At 36.5% G+C, this 25,856-nt stretch overlaps 2 protein-coding genes across 2 annotated transcripts in view; one reads left to right on the top strand and one right to left on the bottom strand.

The window, feature by feature from the left end:
* LOC132103209 (four and a half LIM domains protein 3-like) overlaps window positions 1-25,856 on the bottom strand; it is a 39,692-nt gene that overhangs the window by 1,179 nt on the left and 12,657 nt on the right. The window contains exons 2-5 of the mRNA XM_059508115.1: window positions 5,739-5,918; window positions 4,238-4,412; window positions 1,697-1,866; window positions 631-817 (exon numbers count right to left, since the gene is read on the bottom strand). Coding sequence (XP_059364098.1) covers window positions 631-817; window positions 1,697-1,866; window positions 4,238-4,412; window positions 5,739-5,894 — 688 coding nt within the window. The 5' untranslated portion in view covers window positions 5,895-5,918. The remainder of the gene's footprint in view (window positions 1-630; window positions 818-1,696; window positions 1,867-4,237; window positions 4,413-5,738; window positions 5,919-25,856) is intronic.
* Window positions 7,167-25,856, top strand: part of LOC132103207 (protein dopey-1-like) — a 430,292-nt gene continuing 411,602 nt past the window's right edge. The window contains exon 1 of the mRNA XM_059508111.1: window positions 7,167-7,180. The gene's annotated coding sequence lies outside the window, so the exon portion shown is untranslated. The remainder of the gene's footprint in view (window positions 7,181-25,856) is intronic.

Raw genomic sequence — 25,856 nt, 5'->3', positions numbered from 1 at the left:
GTTTTATTCTCACCAACATTATTTGATTTTAACATTTTGGTATAATTTATTTATATGGCATACTTTTATTTAGTGTCACTGGTAAAGACTTTTTTGTATTTAAAACCACATTTAAAAACTAAAACAAATACTGAATGCGGATTAAGAAACATCTTATTGAATGTGTGTTGTTTGGACTGTAGAACTATGCAGTTGTTGCCTTTAATTTCACATGGTTACAGTTAATCTTTTCATTTAAGGCCAGTTCTCTGTAGTTTCAACCCAATTCAAAAACAAAAGATAAATGCTGAAGTCTGTACCATCTATGATTGTATTGAATGCAGGCTACTTACTGTGCAGTTACTGACGTTAATTTCAAATGGTTACGGTTATTATTTTCAATAGCCAAAAGCCAGTTTGGCCTATTAAATACCAAATAAACATATTGTTTATGTATACTTTCCTTTTTTCTTGTTTATTGCTTAAAGAAAAAAAAAATTGTAATCTGTATCGGAATCGGCCATAAAAAAAAATCATGATCGGTGCATCCCTAGCCAAAACTAACACATATGTAATCCCTGAATTCAACCTGTTGCTGCACCACTATCTCTATTAATTTTTAAACCAAAATGACGTCCTTGCACATTTTACCTGTAATAGGTTTTTTGCAGGCTTCACACTTCTTAGCATACAGATTCCCAAAACATTTGAGGCAGTATGGGCTGTCATCACGGGAGGTGAAGTGCTGGCCAGCTAGTTGGACTTTACAGCTTGTGCACACAAAGCACTCCTTGTGCCATGGTTCATCCCTATAGGTCACACCACCTTTAGCCAAGGCCTGAGGTGGAGAGAGTTCATCAGAGACACAAGCGGTAACCTGTCAGCATGAGCTTCTGTATACTTGACCTAAATAAAGCTACCTGGAAAAAGGTATGACATTCAAATGTATTCATTTACCATTGTTTGTTATACATGAGTGTACATTGTGAGTGTACAGTACATATAATATCATATAATATTAATGTGTAATTTACTAGTTTCCAACAATTGAGGTTGGATAGTTTTAAATAGATTATTAAATGATTGATAATATTAGAGTGCCAAATTACATATTAGAATGAATTCTGGAGGATCATGTGACCCTGAAGAATGGAATAATGGCTTCTAAAAATTCAGTAATGCCATCAAAGGAATCAATTATATTTTATAATACATTAAAATAGCATAATATTACGGTTTTTACTGTATTTTTTGTTATCAAAAAAATGCAGCCTTAGTGAGCACAAGGGTCTTTAAAAACAACAAAAACAAACATCTTATCTATTGAATTTTAAATTCTTAAATTTTACATTTAATAGAATAGCAGCTTTACTTAATTTATTTAAAACACAGCTATTAGATGGATGTGTTTGCTTGTTGTGTTGTGTTTTGTGTTGTTTTTCTGAGCGGCCCGTAATAAATTAATTAAATTTCTTTTCTTTTTTTTTGTATTTCACAGAAGTATAGAGCCAAGACTGCAAACAGATGGTGGTGTAATTGTAATGGTGAAATTGACAGCCAGAGTTAACCAGTGACCAGCAAGAATTCTGATATGCAACAGGAAGGAGAGATGATGTCAGAATTCTGACTTTTTGTGGAGGGAATGTGTGTGTGTGGACTGATGAGTAACACATGGTTATGTATTTCAGGCAGAGAAGCTTGTAAAACCACCACTGACCTGTTTACATCGAGTACAGCGCGGTGCGAACTTGTTCTCATAGCAGGTTACACAATAGTGGTCATCTTTATCTGGGATAAATGACTTGGAGCCTATTGGTTGTTGACAGCTGTTGCAAATGAAACATCCCTCATGCCATGTGGAGCCGGCATACTCAAGCTTCCTGGATCCTGAGAGAGAGAGCGAGAGAGAGAGAGAGAGGAAAGGAAGCCTTTAAAATAAGGCTAATAAGTTTCCTTGTTTTCGACAGCTGCTCAGACCACGTTACCATAAAATCTATAACTTAGTTGGTGATGTAATTTTACATAACTAGGTCAGTGAATTGATTATATATTTGGATCAAGTTAAATCATATATGAAATCAATAAATATAATTGATTAACTGCTCTAATTATTATATATGTGATCATTAAAGTAAGCATATTATATATATATATATATATACACATACACACACACACACACACATACATACATACATACACACACACACACACACACACACACACACACACACACACACATACATACTTCGGGCAGTATTCAAAGCTAGACTATGATCAAGATACTGAAATATTTTCTCAAAACTAGAAGAAAGACTTAAAAACAAAGGCCATGATGAATAGTATTTTTTTGTGGGTAGGTTATTAAGTAAACATGTCAGTAATGCCATTGTTTGGTCCTCAAGGCAGGGGAAATGTGTGCGTTTCTAAGAAATGTCAGATCTCCCATTTTAGTAATGGCATAATTTTTGTGGAAAAGGGTTCTAATATGCCTTATTTTCTGATAAAAAGTCTTGCCACCTGTAGGACCACCATTGCATTATCCCATTGTAGGACCTGCTGATGAGCAAGTCACCAACAGTCACTTTACCTGGTTGGATTTCATGTTTCTTAAGCGATCTCACGAGATTCACACGTTACCCAGATCAAAAGACTTCTTAAAGAGGCCCCACTGCCAAAATCACTAAAGCTTTACACAGAGCAAAAGAAAAAAGTTCGCAATCCACTGAATAACAAAAGACATTTTGAAGAAATATCAAGTTACAGCAAGGCTTTCTTGCTTAAGTTCAAGACTCACCCCAAAATATATCACAACATTCATCAAAGCAAAGTATTAACAACGAAACAGAGCCCTCCATCCTTTCTCCTTCCCTTGTCATCTGCACATCACAGACAAAGGTCCTTACCACTAACAATGTGTTACATGCATGAACTGGGACTTTTGTTTTTGGAGGTTGTAATACAGCTTGATTTGTTCACTAGATTTATCTGTGAAAATAACAGCTACAAATTTTAATGCCAGAAGCCACTGGATTTACATTTCCAGGACGAAATAAAAGTACGTGCAAAATAAATGTTAAAGTAAATTTTTTTGATACACCTCATCATAGCTGCTTTCTCATTGCCATGATACTCAGTGCACAACTTTGCAGTCTAAAGGTGACTTATATCCAGTATGCAAATAAATGTCAGGAAGAAGATAAATCAAGATTCAGTATTCAAATAATATGACAACATCACATTCGGTTACATTGTCAGTGCTTAACATTCCAACAGTGCTTAAAATCTACAAAAACCAAGTAGACCAACACACCTGAGGCTAAAATGGTTAACAAAATGCCATTAGATTATAGTTCAAAAGTTTGTGGACATTAACATTTTTGTAATGTTTTGGAGGAAGTCTCTTATGTTCACTAAGACTGTGATGGTAAAGCTGAAGTTACAGAAGCCATTACACATGAAATCATTCATGCTGATTCGTGCTCAACGTTGAAAACAGTTGTGCTGCTTAATATTTTGGTGGAATACATTTCAGGATACTTTAATGAATAGAAATCTCAAAAGAACACGAAATCACTTTTATGGTGATTTGCTGAAAAAACAAAAATCTTACTGACCCCAAATTTGTGAAGAGTAGTGTGAGTGGTTCAGGCTGAATAAATTGCAGAAGTTTCATAGTTAAATTAAAAACAAACTCTAACCACAACTCTAACTGAATTTATGGAAAATCAATGCCTGGCAGGAATTTAGAAAAATACATAAAAGGACTTTCAACGCAGGGCTCACTTTGCAAGCAAAACTTCTTGGAATTGTTACCTGCATTTCAGATGGATGCAGCCTTGCTGAAATAGTTTACTGGCTTATCTCCTCCTATCATCAGATGTTTGGATGGCAGCCATGTGCAATGATTTGGCTGAGAGACAGTAAGCCAGGCTGACTGGCAATTATTTTGTCACATTTAACCTGGTCCTCACTGCTCAACACTCCCTCTCTCTCTCTATTTTGGTCATGCTGTTGGTGCTACTTTGGCAGAACTTTCCCCCTTTCTCTGTTTTGGCTCCTCCATGTTTGTGAATCTAACATTACCTGCATACCTATGGCCATGTCAAGCTGTCTTTTTCAGACTTGCAGTCTTACACAACAAAAATGAGAACAAACTGAAGGAACTGTGCCAGATTGCGAAGGGACTAGATCTGAGACCAGTCTGAACAAGATTTGTTGGGTAATGACTGATGAGGTGTGCTGATGTCATTCATACCAGGCATGACAGTTTTATCGCAGGCCACACATTTGGAGGAGAACTCATTGCAGTAACAGTCATTGCACAGAAGAGCATCATCCTGGCTGGTGAAGGGCTCGTCTGCCAGCGAACGGTCACAGCGGAAACAGCGGAAGCAGTGCTCGTGGTAGTGACGGTCCTCGTAAAATAGCTCCTGAATCACACGGACACAACACAGAGATGTTATGAACCTTTAAAGATAGAGTTCATGCACAAATCATGTTGTATGACCTTCTTTCGTCAGTGGAACACAAAAGGAAAATTGCTGAAGAATGTACTTTTGTTTTCCACAGAAGAAAGAAAGTCATAGGGGTTTGTAGCGACACGAGAGTAAATCATGATACATTTTTACAGTGAAATCTCTCTTTAACCAAGAGGTTTTCAATACAAACTTGAACTAACAGCAGATGGTGCACTGGGGTCTCCATATAATAATATTAAACAATTGTGGTTAATGTTAAAGACAAGTTGACATACCAACAGATTAGCTGTGTTTATGAGAAAAAAAAGTCAAAATAGGCCACAAATTAAACCTCTTTTCCTCGATCACAAGTTCATTTCTGATTAAGATCTCAAGTAATGGCAATTTAGCCTCTCAAATGCTAGCACATGTGCATCTAGTTATAAGTGTCTCTGTGGAGAACATGGCGCCTGGGTCAACTCCTCATGTAAAATATGTAAACACATAGTAATAAGACAGGGAGGGTGAAATGTATGGCCTGTGGTGGAAATGGCCAAGACAAACAATGACTTAATTTAGCATCTGCTGTCCCTTATTGTCAATAAGTCACCAGACTCTTTGTCTGTAAGCGCATGAACTTGCGATTTCCTGTGGGGAGTTTACTACTGTGGTAAATGAACTGCATTGTTTGGTTTTATTTCATTTTGAAGGGATTAGTTACCCTTGAAATGGGAAGGATTAAAGACTCAATTGTTAATATTTTGCCTTAGGTTTTTAACATTGTTGCTCTTACTGAAGTTGAATGACATTTCTAATTGGACAATAAATGCCTCTCTCAAAAGAACTGCTAAATGGACAGTTTCAGCCTGAAACCACATTAAAATGCTTTTACAGTGTAACTGAGCCTCAAATTTTTCCAACCACCGTGGATATGCTCCTGTAAAATCAACATTTTGCTGTAGTAAGTAAACCAGACACTATTTGCATGGCTTTTCAGGGAATAGTTTGTTCTTGGTTGTTAGGCAAATTAGTTATGTTGACCAACAGAAAGAAAGATCTGAAAGTGACTTCTTTGTGAGCTGTGCGATTGACCTTCTTGTATGCAAATTTTCATCAAAATGCGATCGCATCTTAAAGCAACAGTCCATATTTCTTTACATTGTATTTCAAAGAGCTGCCTAAACATTCTGCAAAAATATCTTCTTTTGTGTTCCACAAAAGAAATAAAGTAATACAGGTTTGGAATGACACAAGGGTGAGTAAATTAGAAGAACTATCCCTTTAATAAATGCTACTCACTCTTGAATCATGGCCAATCAGCTCTTTGCACTCATCACAGGTGTTGGCGAACAGGCTGTCGTAGCAAGGGATGCAGTAAGGGTTGTCCTCCGCCTGGATGTACTTCCTGCCGTATAAGGACTCTTTGCAGTTGTCACAGTCAAAGCGCTCGCTCATGTTGCTCCTGATCCGAGTCAGTCCCTGTAACACACATTCAGACAGATGAGCCTTCAAGTCATGGCTACATCGCACCGAGAGACAGAGTCACACACTAACAAACACAAACAGGCTGATCTGTCATGAAGCACTGTGCAAAACGTCTATTAAGTTTTATAGCTCTGTGATGACAGCTGGGAAATGAGAGGAAGGAAGCTGGAATTTTAACCAGCGCACAACTCTGTGCTGCATGTGACGTGGCAGCTGTAGCGGAGCTACAACAAGAGCCCACTTTTAGACATTTCTAAGTTTGACCCCCACTTTTTGAGAGATGATCATTGTGTTTTAAAAGCTTTGTTTGCTTGGCAACGGAGCAAAGACCCATGTTTCTCAATGTTTTTTTTTTCACTCACTGTGATGACTTTTTTTTTACGCTGTAGCAAGATAAAAGTACTTTAATAAATAAGAATATCAAAGCCTTTTTCCCCCAAAATGTTGTCTGTGTCTTGTTTTTGCATGAAAGAAAACGACACCTTATTATAGCTAGCCTTTTACATAATCAGGCCAACATTACATCAAAATTTTATATTCACAAACCAGAATTATAGCTGAATTATTATTAATAAATTTAAAGTTATTCATGAGCCCAACTTTTCAAACAATTGCTAACACATATGACTAAATAGGCTAAATAAATAAATAAATAAATAAATGTGACTTGCAGGCATTTTCCTCTTTATTATAGGTTCATCAAAATTTCTTTAGATTATAAATATCGGAAACACTTTAAAATAGGGTTCAATTCTCACTAATAACTAGTTGCTTATTAGCATGCCTATTATTAACCTATTGCCTATTGTTTATTAGTGTTTATAAAGTACATATAATGCATGACATCTATAATCCTACCCAATACCCTAAACTTAACTACCTTATAAACTATTAATAAACAGCAAATTAGGAGTTAGTTGAGGCAAAAGTCATAGTTAATGGTTAGTTAATAGTGAGAATTGGACCTTAAAATAAAGTGTGATCTAAATATCTAACCCTGACTTTCTCACTTAGTCATCCATGTGCCGAAAACACTTCTACCTTGGATGTGCAGACCACCTAAGGAGATTGTTTAGAGAACCGCAAATTTGACAAGGACTCTTCATTTTTTTTTTTTTTTGGAAAGAACAAGCACTGATCCCAAAACAACATCAGATGCACTAGGGGAGTACAGATCAGATTTGTTCACATTCGGTACAATAACATACCCCACGTTCACAATGCGAGGTGTTAAAACCAAAACAAAAACTGACAGTGTAATAAAAACACCAGCTTGACCTTAACATGAGCATACGGCTCTGCAAATAATATTGTTACAGCATTGCGGCAACGCTATCGGGTTGCCAAAACATTACCGAAATATAGGAGGAAAGCCTTATGATAAATGATAGGCCTTCCTAGCAGAGATGAGCTCAGTGTATCAGTTTCAACCCAGCTAATAATAATAATCAGCCACCACTGAAATGATGAATCTATTTGCATTTCCTGTCTTACACACGGCCACAGGAAGGGTGTAATCACAGGATGCCAGATAAAAGATATCAAGCACCATGTTTCATCTTTCCACTTTCCCCTGGCATGACAAAAGGCTTAAATGATCGTGGGTGTGAAAGGCTAAAATAAAAAAAAGGGCAACACACCTTCTGAAGCTTCATAAATAATCAGCTGACACTCTTTTACTATGATGATACCACTTACCCTCAGCTGAGAGCTGCTTTAAAAGCTTCTTCGCCTTGGATGTGCTCGTAAATTAGGGAGTGTTAATGTTAAAGGCTCTTGTGGCCTGAGGCTGCCCCTGGTTTACATCATTACAGACCTGCGTTTGAGGGAATATGAACCTTCTTCGTTCCCATCAAGGCTATCATGGTTCTGTATTTCTTGCAGCTCGATGACATCACACGTTTTTTGGCCTTTTTTAGTCAAATGTACATTTAAAATGCAAATTTGCTTTTAAAATATATTATGGCTTTTTAGAGATAAGGCAAGGTTCATCCAGGATGTAAAATGTCATGTGTGACTCTCCAGAAATCTGATACATATGAATTAAAATACTTCTCACGCTGAAAATATATTTAAAAACTTTAAAACAATGATTTATTTTACGATGTGGACACTCACATATTCAAGGTGTAAGAAAACAATATTATTACTTGATGGTTGCACCACTTATTTTAAACTTGATTTTTCCTTTATTTATTTACTTATTTATTATTTTAGCAATGTTTATACTGTTTATATGATATTGTTAATATTTTGAATTAGCTTATTATTTTTATTTTTTGTTTTAATTTTACTTTATTTTTTTTTTTTAGTAATTGTATGTGCTTTTGCCATTTTATTATTTGTTTTATTTTTATTATTCAATTATTCCTATTTTATTTAAATTTAAGCTTTATTTCAGTTAGTAATTATAGTATTTGAACTTGATTAACTTTATCTTCATTCAGTTTATTTTATTTTAGTTTAATTTCAATTAACATTTTTTTTTATGAGCACTATTTATTCATATTACACATTTAGGCTAAACTTTTAAAAAAAACTTACAGTGTACACTGTGCTCATGGCATCACAGATATTCATATTTTAATGATTTACAAAAGATGAATCACTGTCTGGCCATCTGGACAGTGGGCATTTTGGTATGGAGATAAAGGTTATAATAGTACACCATGTTGTGCATTTAAATTATCACCATTATTATTATGTTATTTTTTGTGGTATGACAGAGCGTGTATTTTTTTCTTTTTTATATTATTATTGTTTAATATTCACAGGGCACACATTCAACAGAAATATATATAACCATGTGAATCAAATTGATATAAAGCAATAAAATGAATACACAACCAAAATACAAAACACATGTAATACCTATATAATAATTATGTATATATATATATATATATATATATATATATATATATTTATATATAAATATATATAAAAGTTAACAAATATCTTACAAAAACAAATCACTCAAATGAATAACACAAAAATATAAACTTCAAAGAATAATTAGAAGGTTAGCTCTACAAGTCATAATTTTTTTCCATCAATACGACTGTTTTAACAGCAATACAAAAAATCCTAAAATTGGGCATATAATTGTAAAACGGATTAAAAAAAGAAGTCATGGAGGTCTCATAAACATATTTTAAATGTACATGAAGAAAATGCTTTGCTTATAATCAAAGTCAGCAGATCTAAGCATCTCTGTTCTTTGATTTGGCAAGCATATGCTAAATGTCACATTAAATTTCATCTAAACACAAGACAGGCTGTTGGAAGGATCACCAACAGCACATTGAAGGCCTCATCGTTCACCCAAGTAACGTCAACAATAGCCATTCTGCAGCCTGACTACAAGTGTGTTTACAGTCTCTGGAGAGACGTGAGCTTTAGTTAGAATAACTCTCCTCCTGGTACTCATTAAAGATGAGGTAGGACCCAGTCCTTCACTGTATGGAGGGAAATATTGTTCCAGCTATGACAATATATAAATACTTATTTTGTCAAGGATGGGCTTTGTTATTACGTCCTTTTTGTGCTGAGTTTCTAAAACATCTTATAAGAGCAATAAATGGAACAAGCAACATGAGAGTAAATGGGCAATTTGGACTAAAGTGGAGACCATGATGTCATCAGTGACCCCAGGGCAAGACGTCCAGAAGCTGGGAAAATGAAATGAGACCTCTCCCCTTTACTTATAAAGTCAGAGCTGGCTGTGGTTGAAAGCTAACATGATATTCTGTACAGAACCACGAGGAACCTTCTGACACACTGCAGTTGAAAGTGTAAGCAGGAATTTCCTCTTCTTTGTGTTTTATGAGTGATCTACTGGCCTGTGGTAAAATAGCAAAACTCTAAGCAAAACAGTCCTTAAAGGTTGACGATGTCAAACAAAACACCATGACCCATCAGCTCTGTTTATTTCATCTAGTCTTCAAAATATCACTGCTTTCAGACAAACCATTGGAACATATCAGGGATGGAAATTAGCACCCGCCACCAGCCAAATGCGGGTCATTTTGTGTTGTGGCGGGTAAACTCGCTTCACCTACCAGCCACCGTGGCGGGTAAATAAAAATAGCTTACTGTTTCACCCGGCCGGTGGACAAAAAAAAAAAAGAGTTAATTTTAATCCCTGGTGTGTGTACAACACGCAATAAAGTGTAATATCATCCGAAGCAGCTCCGTGGACAAAGGCGGTGTAAACCAGGCTCGAAACGGTGGCGTTGTTCCCAGTACAGTGTTTGCAGCTGAATTTAGTGCCGCTGGCGGAGTGATATATCTGTTGGTTATTTACAGTACGATTTATAGCACACGCTCATGATATACAAGATCGTGTGAAGAGTTGAATTTGTTATTGCGCACAAATTTCAGCATACTGTCACGTCTCTGTCAGACCCCGGTAAGTTCATTTTCCTCCAGAATTCTGCAACATTTTAGATTATATGGACAGTTTGAGTTTATCTTATTGTTTTTATCGGCATAATAAGTAAACTAACAAACAGTATTATCGGTCACGTGTCCAATAAATATCGGTTAAAAACAAGAAAGTGGCTGGTAAAAACATTGAGTGGCTGGTAGATTTTGAAATTAACAATTAACAAAAAAGTTAAATTCCATCCCTGGAACATATCTTCAAGTTTATGTACTTCATGGAAAACATGTTTTCTTTCTTTCTTTCTTTCTTAGGTCTATCTATCTATCTATCTATCTATCTATCTATCTATACAAACAAAAGTGTTATAGGTACACCAAAATATTATGTTTCAAAAACTGAAATTGTCTACTCTGGAAAAGTCTGGGAAATTTTATTTATTTCCTGTTCACCTGAAATAGAATTATTTTGCTTACAAATATTACATGTGAATAGACTGCAATGAATTTTATTTATTATATATTTACTAACCATTACTTAAAAGTCAGCTTGTGAAATTTCTGGTCTCTTGCCTAATAATTTGGATGATATTTTGCTTTATCCATATTGTTGTTGCAGTTCCATTATTAACTAACATACTAAGAACCTAACATACTTTAACCATACTGCTGCTGATTGCTTGGTGATAGTGAACATTCTGAGATGAAATGCAGCTTTGTGGCTTCCAGCATAGACAGTTGCCACATACAGTGTCTTTGGTCACTTTCAATGCTGTCAGGTCATCTTCCTGCACTATTATGAAGGAAACAACAGTTTTAGAGAATTTGGGCCAGCTCTTAAATATTTCAAAGCAGCTATCTTGTTGACTTATGGTCCTATCTGTATATGAAGGATATGGCGGTCCTTCTCAGAACAGTTTGTGAGATTCTTGGGGAATGACAAGGTCACAATAGCATGTTTGTCTAACTTCAGAGAGACCAGACTGAAAGGGAGCAAAGCAGTAGGGGCATGGGCAGAGTGTTCACGCAAACTCCCTTCCCACTGCAGTTTCGTAGACAACAGCACTAATCCTCTGACCAAACTCCTATCATGCTCCACTTCACTTTAAACGAGCCGGCTGTGCCTCCAGCTGGGAAACTGACCTGGACCCTTCCTGTTCCAGAGCTCGGCCTGTCAAACGTCTACCTGGGCAACAGGAGGCAATGGCTACTTGCCACCACACTATAACAGCCCAAAACCTACTTTTACTGTGTATCATCAGACAATGTTGCCAATGAATTAAATATTCTGTCAATGGAATAACATCCTGTCCTTTGTCAAGGATTCCATTGCAGAATAGATCCTGTCAGACTGTCATGATTTGCCACATTATTTCAGGCTTGTGGCTAATGTGATGAATGTAATATTCTCTGTTAGATATGAGAAAAGAGTAGTATGTTCTGTTTATGTACAATGTAGCTTTTATAAACCTTAAGGGCAAAACAGAGTGATAAATGGCGGGTTGAACCACAAAGATTTATAAATTGAACTGGCGAGTGAAAATGCAGCACATGGGTAAACAGACAGCACCATGCTGAGATCAGTCTGCCAATGAAGCAGCTCCAGGCACAGCGATAGCACTGGATTTGATTTACAGTCAGGAAAAACACCACCATCAGATACCGTTGTATATCATCTGAGGCTAAGGAAGCTACAGCGTATGTCCTATGGCAACATAGCAATTAATAATATATTTGTATATATATTTATAATACAAACACATATTTTAATGTACTAAACAAAAAAAGGTATTTTAAATTGCAATAATGTTTTACATTATCAGTTTTTACTGTTTAGCCTCGTCTTAGCCGGTATTCTTAAATTTTTTAAACCAAAAATATTTTGCCCGCAATTTTTTTGCATAACAAATACAGAGATAGTCTATCACTAATCGTACAGTAAACTGACAAGTGCTTACTTGAAGACAGTTGAGTACATTGACTCCATATTGAATTTCCGAGAACAGACACTCTTGACAAATCTGAAGTGCTAAAATTAAGAGATGACAGGTTCCAGAAACAAGATGGAGGTGATGGCTGCCTGACAAAACGCTAAAGTTTCTGTTGTAAAGTCACAGTATCAGTTGAATATGAGAAAGCTGCGGTGGAGAAGATTGCTTGGATTGCACTTGGTATTGCCTTTTAGGATTTTTCTCTTGCCACATCAGATAAGCCAAAAACAACAGAGAGGGGGAGGAAAGAGCGAGTCTTATCGGAGGAAGCAGAGAGGCAATTGCCGATGGAGAGGAGATAACATTCAAAAACAAATCTGAACGTTTGCTCTCGCTTATTCACGCATTATCTTTATTGGAGTATTCGATGCATGACAGATGAGACATAAGAATAATCTCCACTTACATTAGGTATTTTTATTCAGTACAGTACATAAAATAACAGTTCTCGATCACTGAAATAACTAGATCTGGCAGCTACATTTACTATGTAGATTTTCATCCAATATATTATTTTACAATCATTATTTAATTTATTATCTTTTGTAGATTTATTTATTTAAATCAGCCATTTTATTTTAATCTCTGGACCACTGATTATAGATTTTCTGCCTATTGGTAATGGTTGGGCTGAAATTAGGCCTTTGTTGTTTACTCTCCCTGGAGAGGATGCTTTGTTAGTAAATGATCTGTTCGACTGCCACCACGGAGTCTGAAACCTACACATTTTCTCTAGTGTGACAGTGATAACAGTTTACAGGCACAGCCATGTGAAGCAGACGTCACTGACCACAGTTATCCTTCAGAATGACCATCATCAGGAAATAATCCACACTGAGACAGCTTTGCAAAGGTTTAATGTAAACCAGACAACAACCCGTATAAACAAATGCTCTTTCTTTCTAACAATTTTTATGGACCCAAAGTATTATTTACCACTGCAATTAAGTCACTACAAGCCTCAATGACGCAAGGAGGCAGGTACTCTTGCGTAACTGATCAGTATGGATCTGTTTGTTTTATTTCTGAGCCTCTTCTATATTAGTGCGTGTTAGATGTGAGAGAGGAAAAAAAGCCAGAAGAACAGAAATACACCAGGCCTAACATGTAATTTCCACTGAGCCCTTGAAACAGCCTTTTGCCGCATGAGGATGGCAAAGTCAGGTTCACCTCGTAAACTTCAATTATAAGCACCTGCTTTGGGAGCTAACATAGTAAAGGCCCGGAGAAGGAGGACGTTTTGTTTTATTCTAAATTACAGCTCTGTATGAGCGATGCATTAAGCCAAAGTGGGGAAAAAACTAAACAAAAAAAAGGCACAATAAAACAGCTTGGCAATACAAAAAATCATCAGACACAATGCTAAGTAGTTTCTGTGGTGGTGGCAATAGTGTTGTTATGCAGTTGCTAAGGTGTTCTGAGTTTTTTTTTTTTTTAGTAGTCTGATTGTTTAGTAGTCTGCGATTATTTATTTATTTAGTTAGTGTGGTTTATTATCTACTGTACTTTAAGCAAAACTATAGGCAAAACGTATGTATACAAACACCATTGTTCAAAAGTTTGGAAATTAATACTTATTCAGCAAAGATGCATTAAATTGATCAAAGTGACGATTTTTTTGCTGTCTTTTCTTCACTTTCTGTGGTATTTGCCAATAAGTACTTCAGAGGCAAGAAGAATACAAATATAGAAATTGACAGTTTAAAGGACAGACTGGGGTGAAGTGAAAAGTTTAATACTAGGAGGTTTGTATGGTTTGAGTTGAATCGTACAAACCAGAGAAAGACCTGGTGAATTAAATGTTCACTGCTTTGTTGCATTAAAAGAAGGAGAGAAGGAGGGCAAAATGAGAGCGAGGGGGGGGGGGGGGGGTCAGAACAAGAAGGAGTCTTTAAACTGGGGTGAAGATGACTAAGGTTGGGATATTGATTGGGGAGGGGTGTTCAAAGGATAATGAAAGACAGTAAGAAGGAGGCAGTTAGTATATTATTGCTTACATAACAAACAAACACAATTGTAATCTCACGAGCCTGCTAGCTTTTCTGTTTCCCAGTGGCTACCATGTGGTATCAACCTTCTGTAACTGAATGCACCTTTGCTTTAATGTTTGAGAACTGTAACCTAAAGTCAAATAAAATCAGGTGAATATCAACAAGCATTTATAAAGCAATGATGTGAAAGAGAGGCAGTGAAAGGAAAAGGAAAGGGAGAATAAGGAAAGGAAGGGAAATAAAAGACAAAACATGGGAAAGGGAAAAATAAAAGGGGAAAGGAAAATTTAAGAAAAGAGGAAAGCATAGGTAAAAGAATGTAAATGTGAAATCAGAAGTTGATGGAAAGATAAAACCAGAAGGTAAAAGAAAATGGGAAAGGTCAATTGTAAAGGGGAAAGTAAGTAAACTGAAAAGCAAAGGGAAACAAAAGGGGGGAAAAAGGTAAAGGAAAAAGAAAAGAGGAAAGGAAAAGGAATACAGGGAAAAAAGTAATGGCACAGGAAAATGGAAATGAAAAAAGAAAGCAAGGGATAAAGGAAATAGGAAATGAAGGAAAAACAACAGGAATAGAAAAGGCAAAGGAGAAAGAAAAGAAAGCAAAAAGGGAAAGTAAAAGTAAAGGAAATCTGGTGATGAATGGATTGACTGACAAAATTCAAATAGCAAAATCAGTTACTTTCTCATTGAAGCTGCATTTAACTTGAATTGAATAGGACTCACTCATCAGATGTGAAGTGTCCGTCCCGCTCTGTACATTCCTAGAACAACCCTACGATTAGAGCAAAGTGCTGCAGAGGTTTGGCAATGCTACACGTCAGATGTCTGGCCTCGTTCTTCTCCATGCCGAGTACAAAATAAAGACACAGAAAGGTGGTCTGGCAAACACAAGGGGCAATTGTAAAGCATTTCCTTGGGCTAAGGGTGGGCTCCTAAATTTCACTGCTGGTTTTTCAACATGCTATAGCAGAGGGCTTTTTAACCTCTGGAACACTTGCCTTGATCAGATGTCTTATGATGTTGTTGATGGAAACTGCTCTTAAGCACACCGCTTCATCCTCAACATGACAAATTATTTACAATGGTTAGAATAATGGCTGGTGAGGTAGATTGAGCGTAACATTCAAATTTGACTTTCCAAACCCGGTTTATAAGGTTGCCAAATGACTGAGACACGGTTCATTGATTAAACAAAAGTATAACTGAAGAGTCCAAACTCATCCAATTACCAAGAATTTAATGTATAACTCTTTTACGTCATTTCTTGCTCTTTTCCACCTCAAATGTTTGACAGATAATTCTGAGAACCCAAGTTTGCTCCAGACATTTCTGAACAAAGTTGATATGCTCTGACCTGTTTGATGTTAGGAAAACAATGAAAACAGTGGGAACATATGGTGGAACAGTGGGAACACATTTTCCACTGCATGGAAAGCGCGGCTCAGTATGACACGACACGGCTCGGTTTGTGTTTCGTCTGCAGTTTAGTACCGCGTTAGAGTGGGCGGGATAATTCAAATCAATGTCATTATTGTTGTGCCGGCTCTACTGCTGTGACTCCTGAAAAACTTTTTAATTTCCATGTCGTTTCATCAAGCTCTCGCTGGATCCACTCCTCTGCTATCAACGAGAGGAACGTCTGTACTTCCTCAAAAGACGAAACAACCATTTTTGGTTGTTAAAAAAAGGTGTGCTTTTTCAAAACAGTTGTGTTCGATCTTTCACTGGCTGTGCTGATTTAAATCTAGCGGTTCTGTGTCTGTGTCGTATCATTGTTCTTCCATTGTTAACCATGGTGACCTGCAAAGAAACGCGTGCAGCCATCATTGCATTGCATAAAAATGGCTTCACAGGCAAGGATATTGTGGCTACTAAGATTGCACCTAAATCAACAATTTATTGGATCATCAAGGAAACTTCAAGGAAAGAGGTTCAATTCTTGTAAAGAAGGCTTCAGGGCATCCAAGAAAGTCCAGCAAGTGCCAGGATCGTCTCCTAAAGAGGATTCATCTGCGGGATCAGAGTGCCACCAGTGCAGAGCTTGCTCAGGAATGGCAGCAGGCAGGTGTGAGCGCATCTGCACGCACAGTGAGGCGAAGACTTTTGGAAGATGGCCTGGTGTCAAGAAGGGCAGCAAAGAAGCCACTTCTCTCCAAAAAAAAACATCAGGGACATATTGATCTTCTGCAGAAAGTATAGTGAATGGACTGCTGAGGACTGGGGCAAAGTCATATTCTCAGATGAAGCCCCTTTCCGATTGTTTGGGGCATCTGGAAAAAGGCTTGTCCGGAGAAGAAAAGGTGAGCGCTACCATCAGCCCTGTGTCATGCCAACAGTAAAGCATCCTGACACCATTCATGTGTGGGGTTGCTTCTCATCCAAGGGAGTGGGCTCACTCACAATTCTGCCCAAAAAGACAGCCATGAATAAAGAATGGTACCAAAACACCCTCCAACAGCAACTTCTTCCAACAATCCAACAACAGTTTGGTGAAGAACAATGCATTTTCCAGCACGATGGAGCACCGTGCCATAAGGCAAAAGTGATAACTAAGTGGCTCGGGGACCAGAATGTTGAAATTTTGGGTCCATGGCCTGGAAACTCCCCAGATCTTAATCCCATTGAGAACTTGTGGTCAATCCTCAAGAGGCGGGTGGACAAACAAAAACCCACTAATTCTGACAAACTCCAAGAAGTGATTATGAAAGAATGGGTTGCTATCAGTCAGGATTTGGCCCAGAAGTTGATTGAGAGCATGCCCAGTCGAATTGCAGAGGTCCTGAAAAAGAAGGGCCAACACTGCAAATACTGACTCTTTGCATAAATGTCATGTAATTGTCAATTGAAACGTATGAAGTGCTTGTAATTATATTTCAGTACATCACAGAAACAACTGAAACAAAGATCTAAAAGCAGTTTAGCAGCATACTTTTTGAAAACGAATATTTATGTAATTCTCAAAACTTTTGGCCACGACTGTACACAGTGGAAAACCCCCCACAAGTTAACCGTACACTGAAACATACCGTGCCATACCATGAAGTGGAAAAGCGCCAATAGTTGAATAGTGATTAGTTGAGTCTAGTTGTGATTTTCCTTCAAGTGCCATAACATAGCAGGCTGTGAGGTGGTGCAAGGCCTTTCCTATTTGCTTTTTTTGTTCATACTTCTCTCTGCTAGTCACAACTGCTATGTTTTGGCATTAGAGTGTGGCCTGTTAGGTCTAGTCTCCAAGGATTTTGGTTCTTTCTCCTACATTCTTTCATATGTCAACACAAAGCAAATGAGCTGATAGTGCTGTACTTTGCTTTTCACACTTTCCATGTCTAGTGTAGAGAATAGGCAGAAAATACGCGCTTGTTAAATTGCATTTTTCAGTTTTGCATTTAAATAATTTCTGTGATTTATTTCTCTCAGAATTGGCTCTGTTTGTGTGGCCGTGAGTTTACGTGCTGAGTTGAGGAAACGCCTTTGTGTATTATAACGTGCATTTGAAAAAGCAACACATCTTCCCATATAATGACAGCATCACTGTAACATTTCAAATAACTTCCTTTTGTGATCTGATGTGGCTTATTGTCACAGAATGAGGCAGAAAATATATTCTGTACTGTAAAAAGCCTATGTCGATTTGCAGTGGATTATAATTAGAATTACACATAATTATTATGAAAATACCTGGTATGGCTTGAAGAACACTGATAATTACATTGTCGGAATCAAGTGTTTATTGCCTTCATGTTTGGTCATTCAGAACTTTTCTATATTCTTTTCAGTGTTGCCATCTAATTTTCAGTGTAAGTTGCTAAAGGCAGGTCAATTTGTTGCTAAAAGTTACTAAATGACATTGTAAAACTGCATCACTGCATAGAATACACAATCAGATTGCTCAAATCTCAGCAAAAACTTTTTTTGATTTCATTCAGATTCATAAAAATAATTCAAATACATACTACATATTTAGAATGTATATATGATATACTTTTAAATACAACATTGAATTATTGAACACTTACACATTTTTGAACTATTACATTTGATGTACTTTCTTATTAGCTAGTGAACTATACAACTGCATTCTTAATCACAGTTTTAAACAACAGTGTATCCTATAAGTAGTTAGTGTGCTACACTCTAAGAAAGGTCAGTAAAAACAAGGCACAATATACTGTAACATGAAGAAATTTTCCATATTGATTCTTCACAGGTTTTTCAACCTGCATTGCGCATTGTGTTTTGCGTTTTCGGGTTACAGGGTTACAACTTAACATAATATCCTGGCCGAAAATTAGCAGTAACTTTTCAACTTTGTTACATATTTTTCATACAGTGTACTTAACTGATCAACAATTTCATGTACAAGCTACAAACAAGGTGTATCACAAATGAACAATTATTGAAAAAATTGCAACTACAAACTTAATTCACATAATGTGTGTACTGCTACTGTAGGTAGGGCTGTGCAATGAATCACATGAGATTGTCAAACTAGACGATATCGCATTCGAAATCGAATGCAATTAATCTGCGATTATGAATGCAATATTGCTTAATTGTCATTGAACTACGGCTCTATGGGTATATTGAATGACTCTCACTCTGAAAGCAGGTGATGGTGATTTAGCTACTACTAATGAGGGGACCGGCTTTACTGACGAGATGCACATAGATATGCACACCAAAAAATTTAATATAGTAAAACAGTAATATTGTGAAATATTTTACAATTTAAAATGGCTTTTTTATTTTAATATATTTTCAAAAATGTAATTTATTCCTAAAGCATTTTCTTTTAAATTTCAGCCTTCAGTCACATGATCATTCTAATACGCTGATTTGGTGCTCTGGTAGATCATACTGACACCAAACCTTTGGTGGTGTATATTATATTATACATACCTGTATTAATTTGTTTCATAATCTTTGACTAAAGCAACAGTATTAATAAAATATTTTTTTATTAGTGGTGGAACAGGCCAATTTAACTTGAGACCTTTTATTATGGGTTAATGTTAAATAATTTATAACTCCAGTTTGCCATATTAGTGGAAAGTGCCTTTTATATTTGGTCCAAAATGTGCATTCACACAGCCATCATTTCACCACTGAAGTATCGTGACTCTGACAAACGCTGACATTTGACATCATCTGAAGTTCTCAGGAATTAAATTATGTCATGGAGGTCCTCTCTGATCCTTATTTCTGTGCCTATAAATAATAGATTTTATCTGTATTAATAATAGATTTGCTTAACAAATGTTTCCATTCATGGCAAGCATCCTAAATTGAAGGAATGTCTTTCTACTTGTATTGCTTGTAATAATTATGAGTTTAGCACAGCTCAGTATAAGAGAACATGCTCCCTTTCACGTAATACATGTCAGTGTGTTTAAGCAGGAGGTCTTTGTCTCATGTTGTCTTTTAATAAAAATGCAATATTTTAGCAAGGTCAGCTTGAACAGAATTAGCGCAGCAGCGGTTGCGGAGTCTTGCTGAAAAATCAGCTCTCAAAAAACAAAGACACAAATTTTACTCATATAATAATACAGCCGGACTGAGTCAAATACAAAGCTTTTGACTCTACATGAAATTGTATTTGACATTGTATTTCAGAAGACAGTGTCTTCACTATTCACTAAGAATATTTCACCCCACAATTAAAATTCTGAGATTATTTACCCTGATGTTGTTTTAAATTGATATGACTTTCTTTGGAGCAAAACATTTGATATCTTAAAGAATATTCATTCAGATTTCTTATTTACCGACAATTCGTAATAGCCGTAAAACAAACAAACAAACAAACAAAAGAAATACTATATTAGTAGTATACAGTACACTAGTGTGCTATATTCTAAGACTTCTGAAGGCATATAATATTTTTTGTGTTAGAAACAGAATTAATTTTAAGCCATAATTCACTTAAAATTATTTGGATTGTTGAACTTAACTTAATAATCAGGGGTGCATTTCCCAAAAGCATAGTTGTTAACTAAGTTACAATACAATACAATTTCCCATTGCCAACCACAGATAACAGATTAGCAACTATGCTTTTGGGAAACGCACCCCAGATCAGTCCAATTTTTCCTATTTCAGAGTGAGTTGTGGACTGGATATATACTAATATATATATATATATTTTCAACTTGGGAACAATATGACGGTGAGTGAATGATGACATAGTATGAGAAATTGCTACTATTTTTTAAGGCAATGCCTTGAGCAAAAAAAAAAGCTTTTATCCTTGTGAGAACTAAATGTTTGTCTTTTGTCTTACCACATTTTATCTAAAGATTAGCAGTGCAGCAGGAAACAGACATATTCTCTCTCTTTGTCTCTGGCAAAGGCAAGCTAACGGAAAGGGAAAAAACTCATAGTGCCAAAACATGAAGGGATCCTGCTTAAATGGGAAGCATCCAGCATGATTTGCCATCAGAAGTCATTCCAGGATATTATGCTTTTATTTTTCTATCATCCGTTTATGGTTCTTCTCCTTGGCAACATGTAAACAGTGCCCTGTCTCCACAGACCAATAAAATACCCAGCACTGTTGTCTGCTTTCATCATGCGAGTTGTATAGGCATCTCTCTCTCTCTCTCTCTCTCACACACACACACACACGTTATATCTTATCCTCATGAAACTTAACCAAATGAAGTCTCACAGGTTCCAACAGCTTATGAAATGTTCCAGTACAGTTTCTAAACGAACAGCAAAAGTTTTCAGTCTTGTGAACGAGTCAATCTTTCGTTAGTTATCTGGCTCAGCTCGGTGTTCATCTTCAGTTCTCTCTTCACAGCAGTTCAGTCAGTGTACTGATTGAGTAAATGAATTACTCCGGGATAGTGTATCAGAGGGAGTGTCAGCCACATTAAATAAGTTAACAGCTTAAGTAATTTGTGGATTAATGCTTATTGAAGATACGAACGGTTTCAAATGAATCAGTTCGATTCGGTGAACTGGTTCAAGAAGATCCGGTTAAATCGAATCATTCATTCGTGAACCGGATATCACTACACTGCAGTGAACGCGCTCACAACAGACACGGAAGAGAAGACAATGGTGAATAAAGTCATAGTTTTTGCTATTCTTGGACCAAAATGTATTTTCTATGCTTCAAAATATTCTAACTGACCCTCTGATGTCACATGGACTACTTTGATGATGTTTTTATTACCTTTATGAACATGGACCGTATACTGTACATACACTTTCAATGGAGGGACTGAGAGCTCTCGGACTAAAATATCTTAAACTGTGTTCTGGAGATGAACGGAGGTCTTATGGGTTTAGAACAACATGAGGGTGAGTTATTAATGACATAATTGTAATATTTGGGTGAACTAACCCTTTAATATACGATATATAAATGTTTCCTTATACATAAATCTAAAAAAATACAGACTATACGAATGCTTCACATAATACTCTACCTACACACAATTAACCTACTGAGAGATTTTGACTTTAAATATACTATATATAAATGTTTACCTATACATAAACTACAAAATAAAAACTATACAAATGCTACACATAAACACTGTACCTATACAGAACTAACCTACTGACAGATTTTGAATATGAATTTACCATATATGAATGCTTACCTATACATAGACTGAAAATATATATGGACTATACGAATGCTTCACATAATACTGTACATGTGCAAAGAGAAATATCGTAAGTCAAGCAGCTGGCTGAGGAACAGTGCATGATGATTTGTAGTGCATGAGCATGTTAACACACATATTACTGAGTCTTTTTGGGATTATGTACATACAGGAATGTGTATGAAAAGTGTCTATATCCCTTTAGCAAGGGATCTGCCGACAGCATCTAACAGCTAGACAAAAAAAAATAATTGTCAGTAACAGACACAAAAGCAAGACAGACAGGGAGGATGATATTACTGATGCACACATGCACAAAAATGAAAATAAACACAGCAGAAGATCTAGAGACAATGGGGGAGTTGTTCAGGAGGGGCAGACACTATGAGCAGCTGCATACACACATCTCTTTTCTAACTCTGTTGGTGGTTGCTTTCCACAGCGTATAACCACAACCCCTCACTAGGCTGCTTCTAATCCAACAGACTAGATAAGATTATATATATAGACTGTCATGATTAGTTCCCAATGGTGGATAAAAATAAAATAAAATAAAAATAAATGAATAAATATATATATATTATATATATATATATATATATATATATATATATATATATATATATATATATATATATATATATCATAGTGCTCTGGAATACTTGATTCTGACTGGTCAGAATAGAAAATCTTTAGTCAACTAGGCTATATTTGTAAAATGGCTGTTAGTTAATCTATTTAGTTCATCTTTAAAAATACTAATAATGTAATAACGCTATTAAATATAATCGTTAGCAAATCTCAAAATTATAATCTTTCATATAGTTTTTTTAATATTTAGACAAAATATTATAGAAATTAATTATATTGGTTATTATGCCACAACATGAAGAAAGAATCTGAATGAAAAAAACATGAAAATAAATCTGAATTCATCAGACTGTTTCAATTTACTGCAGAGAAATAAATGCTCCTAAATATAGACTTGTGCAAACACACTTTTTCCCCCACTGCCATAAAATGAGGAAGCATATAATTTGCATGCAAACGGCTGTGGGTGTTGGTGACCTCCAGGTGTCTTTTTTCCCCATTTCATTCACAGGGTACTGAGCTCCAGGCACCAGAAAGCAGAGCACTGGCCACGCTGCTGGAATGAGCTCACTTCAAATTGACCATAAATCAAAGAGTTGTGCCCCCGCCATCCGCTACACCATCCCCCAAAATCCCATCTGTCATTTTCAAGACGGTGGGTCTGTAAGAGAAGCATTACCTCATAGACTCTGAGCTCAGTCTTCTGCTTTCAATGGCTGTGCCTGTACGGGTTGCTGCTTAATTCACCAGTTCCTTGATTGTTCAATCCAGCTACAACAAAAACTAATGCTAAACTCAAAAGCAGTCATACCTGTGGCTGTGTCCCTTTACTGGCATCTTAAGTTTGAATCTCAGAGGTACAAAAATTAGATCAAGTGAAAGCAGAAGCCCAAGTCGCAGTTGAGGTTATTGTGGGTAACTTGTCAATCTCTTGTGCAGTTCCCTTGGCACCTGTAGTTGGTTGCTGGATCAATGGTGGGTTAACTCGACGTAAAAACGGGTGCCCACTCTGGATCCTGGTTCCTCTACCTTCCTGCAAAGTTCTTCTCCAGCCCTGATCAAATAAAACTGAACCAGCCAGTCAGGATCTTGGTAATTACAGACAAGCATGTTGAAGCAGGGTTGGAACTGAACTCTGCAGGTAGGTAGATCTCCAGGAAAATGATTGGGCACCTATGTTAAAGGGATTATGCTTTTTCATGTTTTCAAATTTATTCAGTGTGTAATGTTGGTGATTGAGCATAAAAACAATCTGCAAAGTTACAAAGTTCAAAATTGCACGTTCAGACTAAATTGTGCTTCTTCCGGATATTGTGACATCATAACGTCATTTAAACAATCCATATATATGCAAAATAATCACTAAGTAAAGATGTCAAACAAAATGTCTAGACATATGGCAAAAAAATATAATAATAATGAAAAAAAAACGTGTCCAGGTGTTATATTTTTCACCCAATATATTTATTGTCAATATATTTATTATGCACTCAGTTATGTAGGTGTATGCGGTTCAGAAGCAGCAACGAGAGCGCATTATTGTAACGCGAAAGCACATTAAAATAATGCGCGAGCGTGAATCTATCCGCTCGCACGGAGATTTCCTTTGCTCTGTTAACAAACCAGACGCGCGTTCTCTGATCATAGACTGTATAAGGCTCAGATAAACGCTGCCTTAAAACGTGTCTTCTCTCGCTCAACCTGTGTCCTGTGCACTCACAACTCTCTCTGTGCTCATGCTCAAGATATTAAATCTTTTCACACTTTTCAATTCATAACCTTTTCTGTTCTCATCTTTTATCGCGTGCAGACAAACACGCATATTCATATTCATGAATGTAGAGTATAATGTACATATCACATATTCATGAATGTAGAGTATAATGTACATTATTAAATAGCTCCATTCCCATTCTTTTAAGTTAAAAAAAAATAAATCTGTTTTCATAATCATGAACAGTATGTGATTTCCACTAAACTTTTCTATTCATAACCTTTTCTGTTCTTGTCTTTTATCGTGTGCAGTGTGAACGTTCTGGTCCGTTAACATGGGCTCGGAAAAAAAATAATATTCATGAATGTAGAGTATAATGTACATTATTAAATAGCTCCATTCCCATTCTTCTAAGTTTTGAAAAAAAAAAAATCTGTTTTCATAATCATGAACAGTATGTGATTTCCACTAAACTTTTCTATTCATAACCTTTTCTGTTCTTGTCTTTTATCGTGTGCAGTGTGAACATTCTGGTCCGTTAACATGGGCTCAGAAAAAAAAGGCTACGCATCACAGGCAGAGTGTGTGATCCTGGAGTTAGGCATATGCCCAGTCTGCTCTGTTCTTGTGCTCCAATTAGGTGCGCTGCATTCTGATTGTTTCAGATAGCATACTGTGGGAGGACGGGGCCACGGAAAATTGTGCTATAAAGCGATTTAGAAATCGCGCACATTCAAAACGCGATTTTATTACGATTTCGATTAATCGCACAGCCCTAAATTAAACCGTATGTTCGAGACAGACTGGGAAGAAATAATGCGTTGTTGGAACAATTTAGCATTAAAAACTATTCTAGTACACCCCAAAACTAAATCAAGACTTTGTAAAAGGTCATAATGGGTCCCCTTTAAAAAGACACACTATATTATTGATTCCATGTGCTTCATAAGATGCATTTGTTAGCCCTTAATCTTGGAATGCTTTACCATTATAATGCTACAGCTTTTCACAGTATCAAATGGGCCAGTTGGAAAAACATTTTAATTTCTTTGACTTTGCAAAGGATAAGAAGGGCAATTCATCATGGTCTTATCTTGCTGTGTCACGTGGGACTCTCTTTATCATGCAGCCATGCAAAAACACCATTTGTCTTCTGTGCAAGTGATAAAATATATGTTCATGAGTGGAAACAAAAAACATTAGCATAGGTAGTTTGGCGAATGCATATAAGAGTGTATAATTATGCAGATATCAAATCAGAAGGCCTTAACTAACTGTCTATCAAAGTCGGGCACCTCCCTTTCAAAGCTCTGTTAGTATCCGCAGCTTTCTGCCATGATGTTTCCAACCTCATTAAACCCCACAACCCTTTATAACCGCCATCTGTTCCACTTACTAAAACAAACCTGGTTGATTTACTTGACAAACTGAGTTCCACAGTGCAGTTGTGCAGTTTTAGGCCAAGTGGAGCAGCTCACCACAGATAAATGAATACACAGACAGCCAAACAGACCCACAGCTAAATGTAAAGACGTTGGTCTTAGGTGGCGAGTGGTGCCAGGTTCTGCACATGGCGTGCTGAAAATCTCATCATTGATCATCCAAAAATATAGATTTTGTCAAGACAGCTGCATATTAATAGG

Source organism: Carassius carassius, chromosome 24, assembly GCF_963082965.1.
Source record: "Carassius carassius chromosome 24, fCarCar2.1, whole genome shotgun sequence".
Lineage (NCBI taxonomy): Eukaryota > Metazoa > Chordata > Actinopteri > Cypriniformes > Cyprinidae > Carassius > Carassius carassius.
Note: the sequence above shows the minus strand (reverse complement) of the source record. Positions and strands in the feature narration are given on the sequence as shown.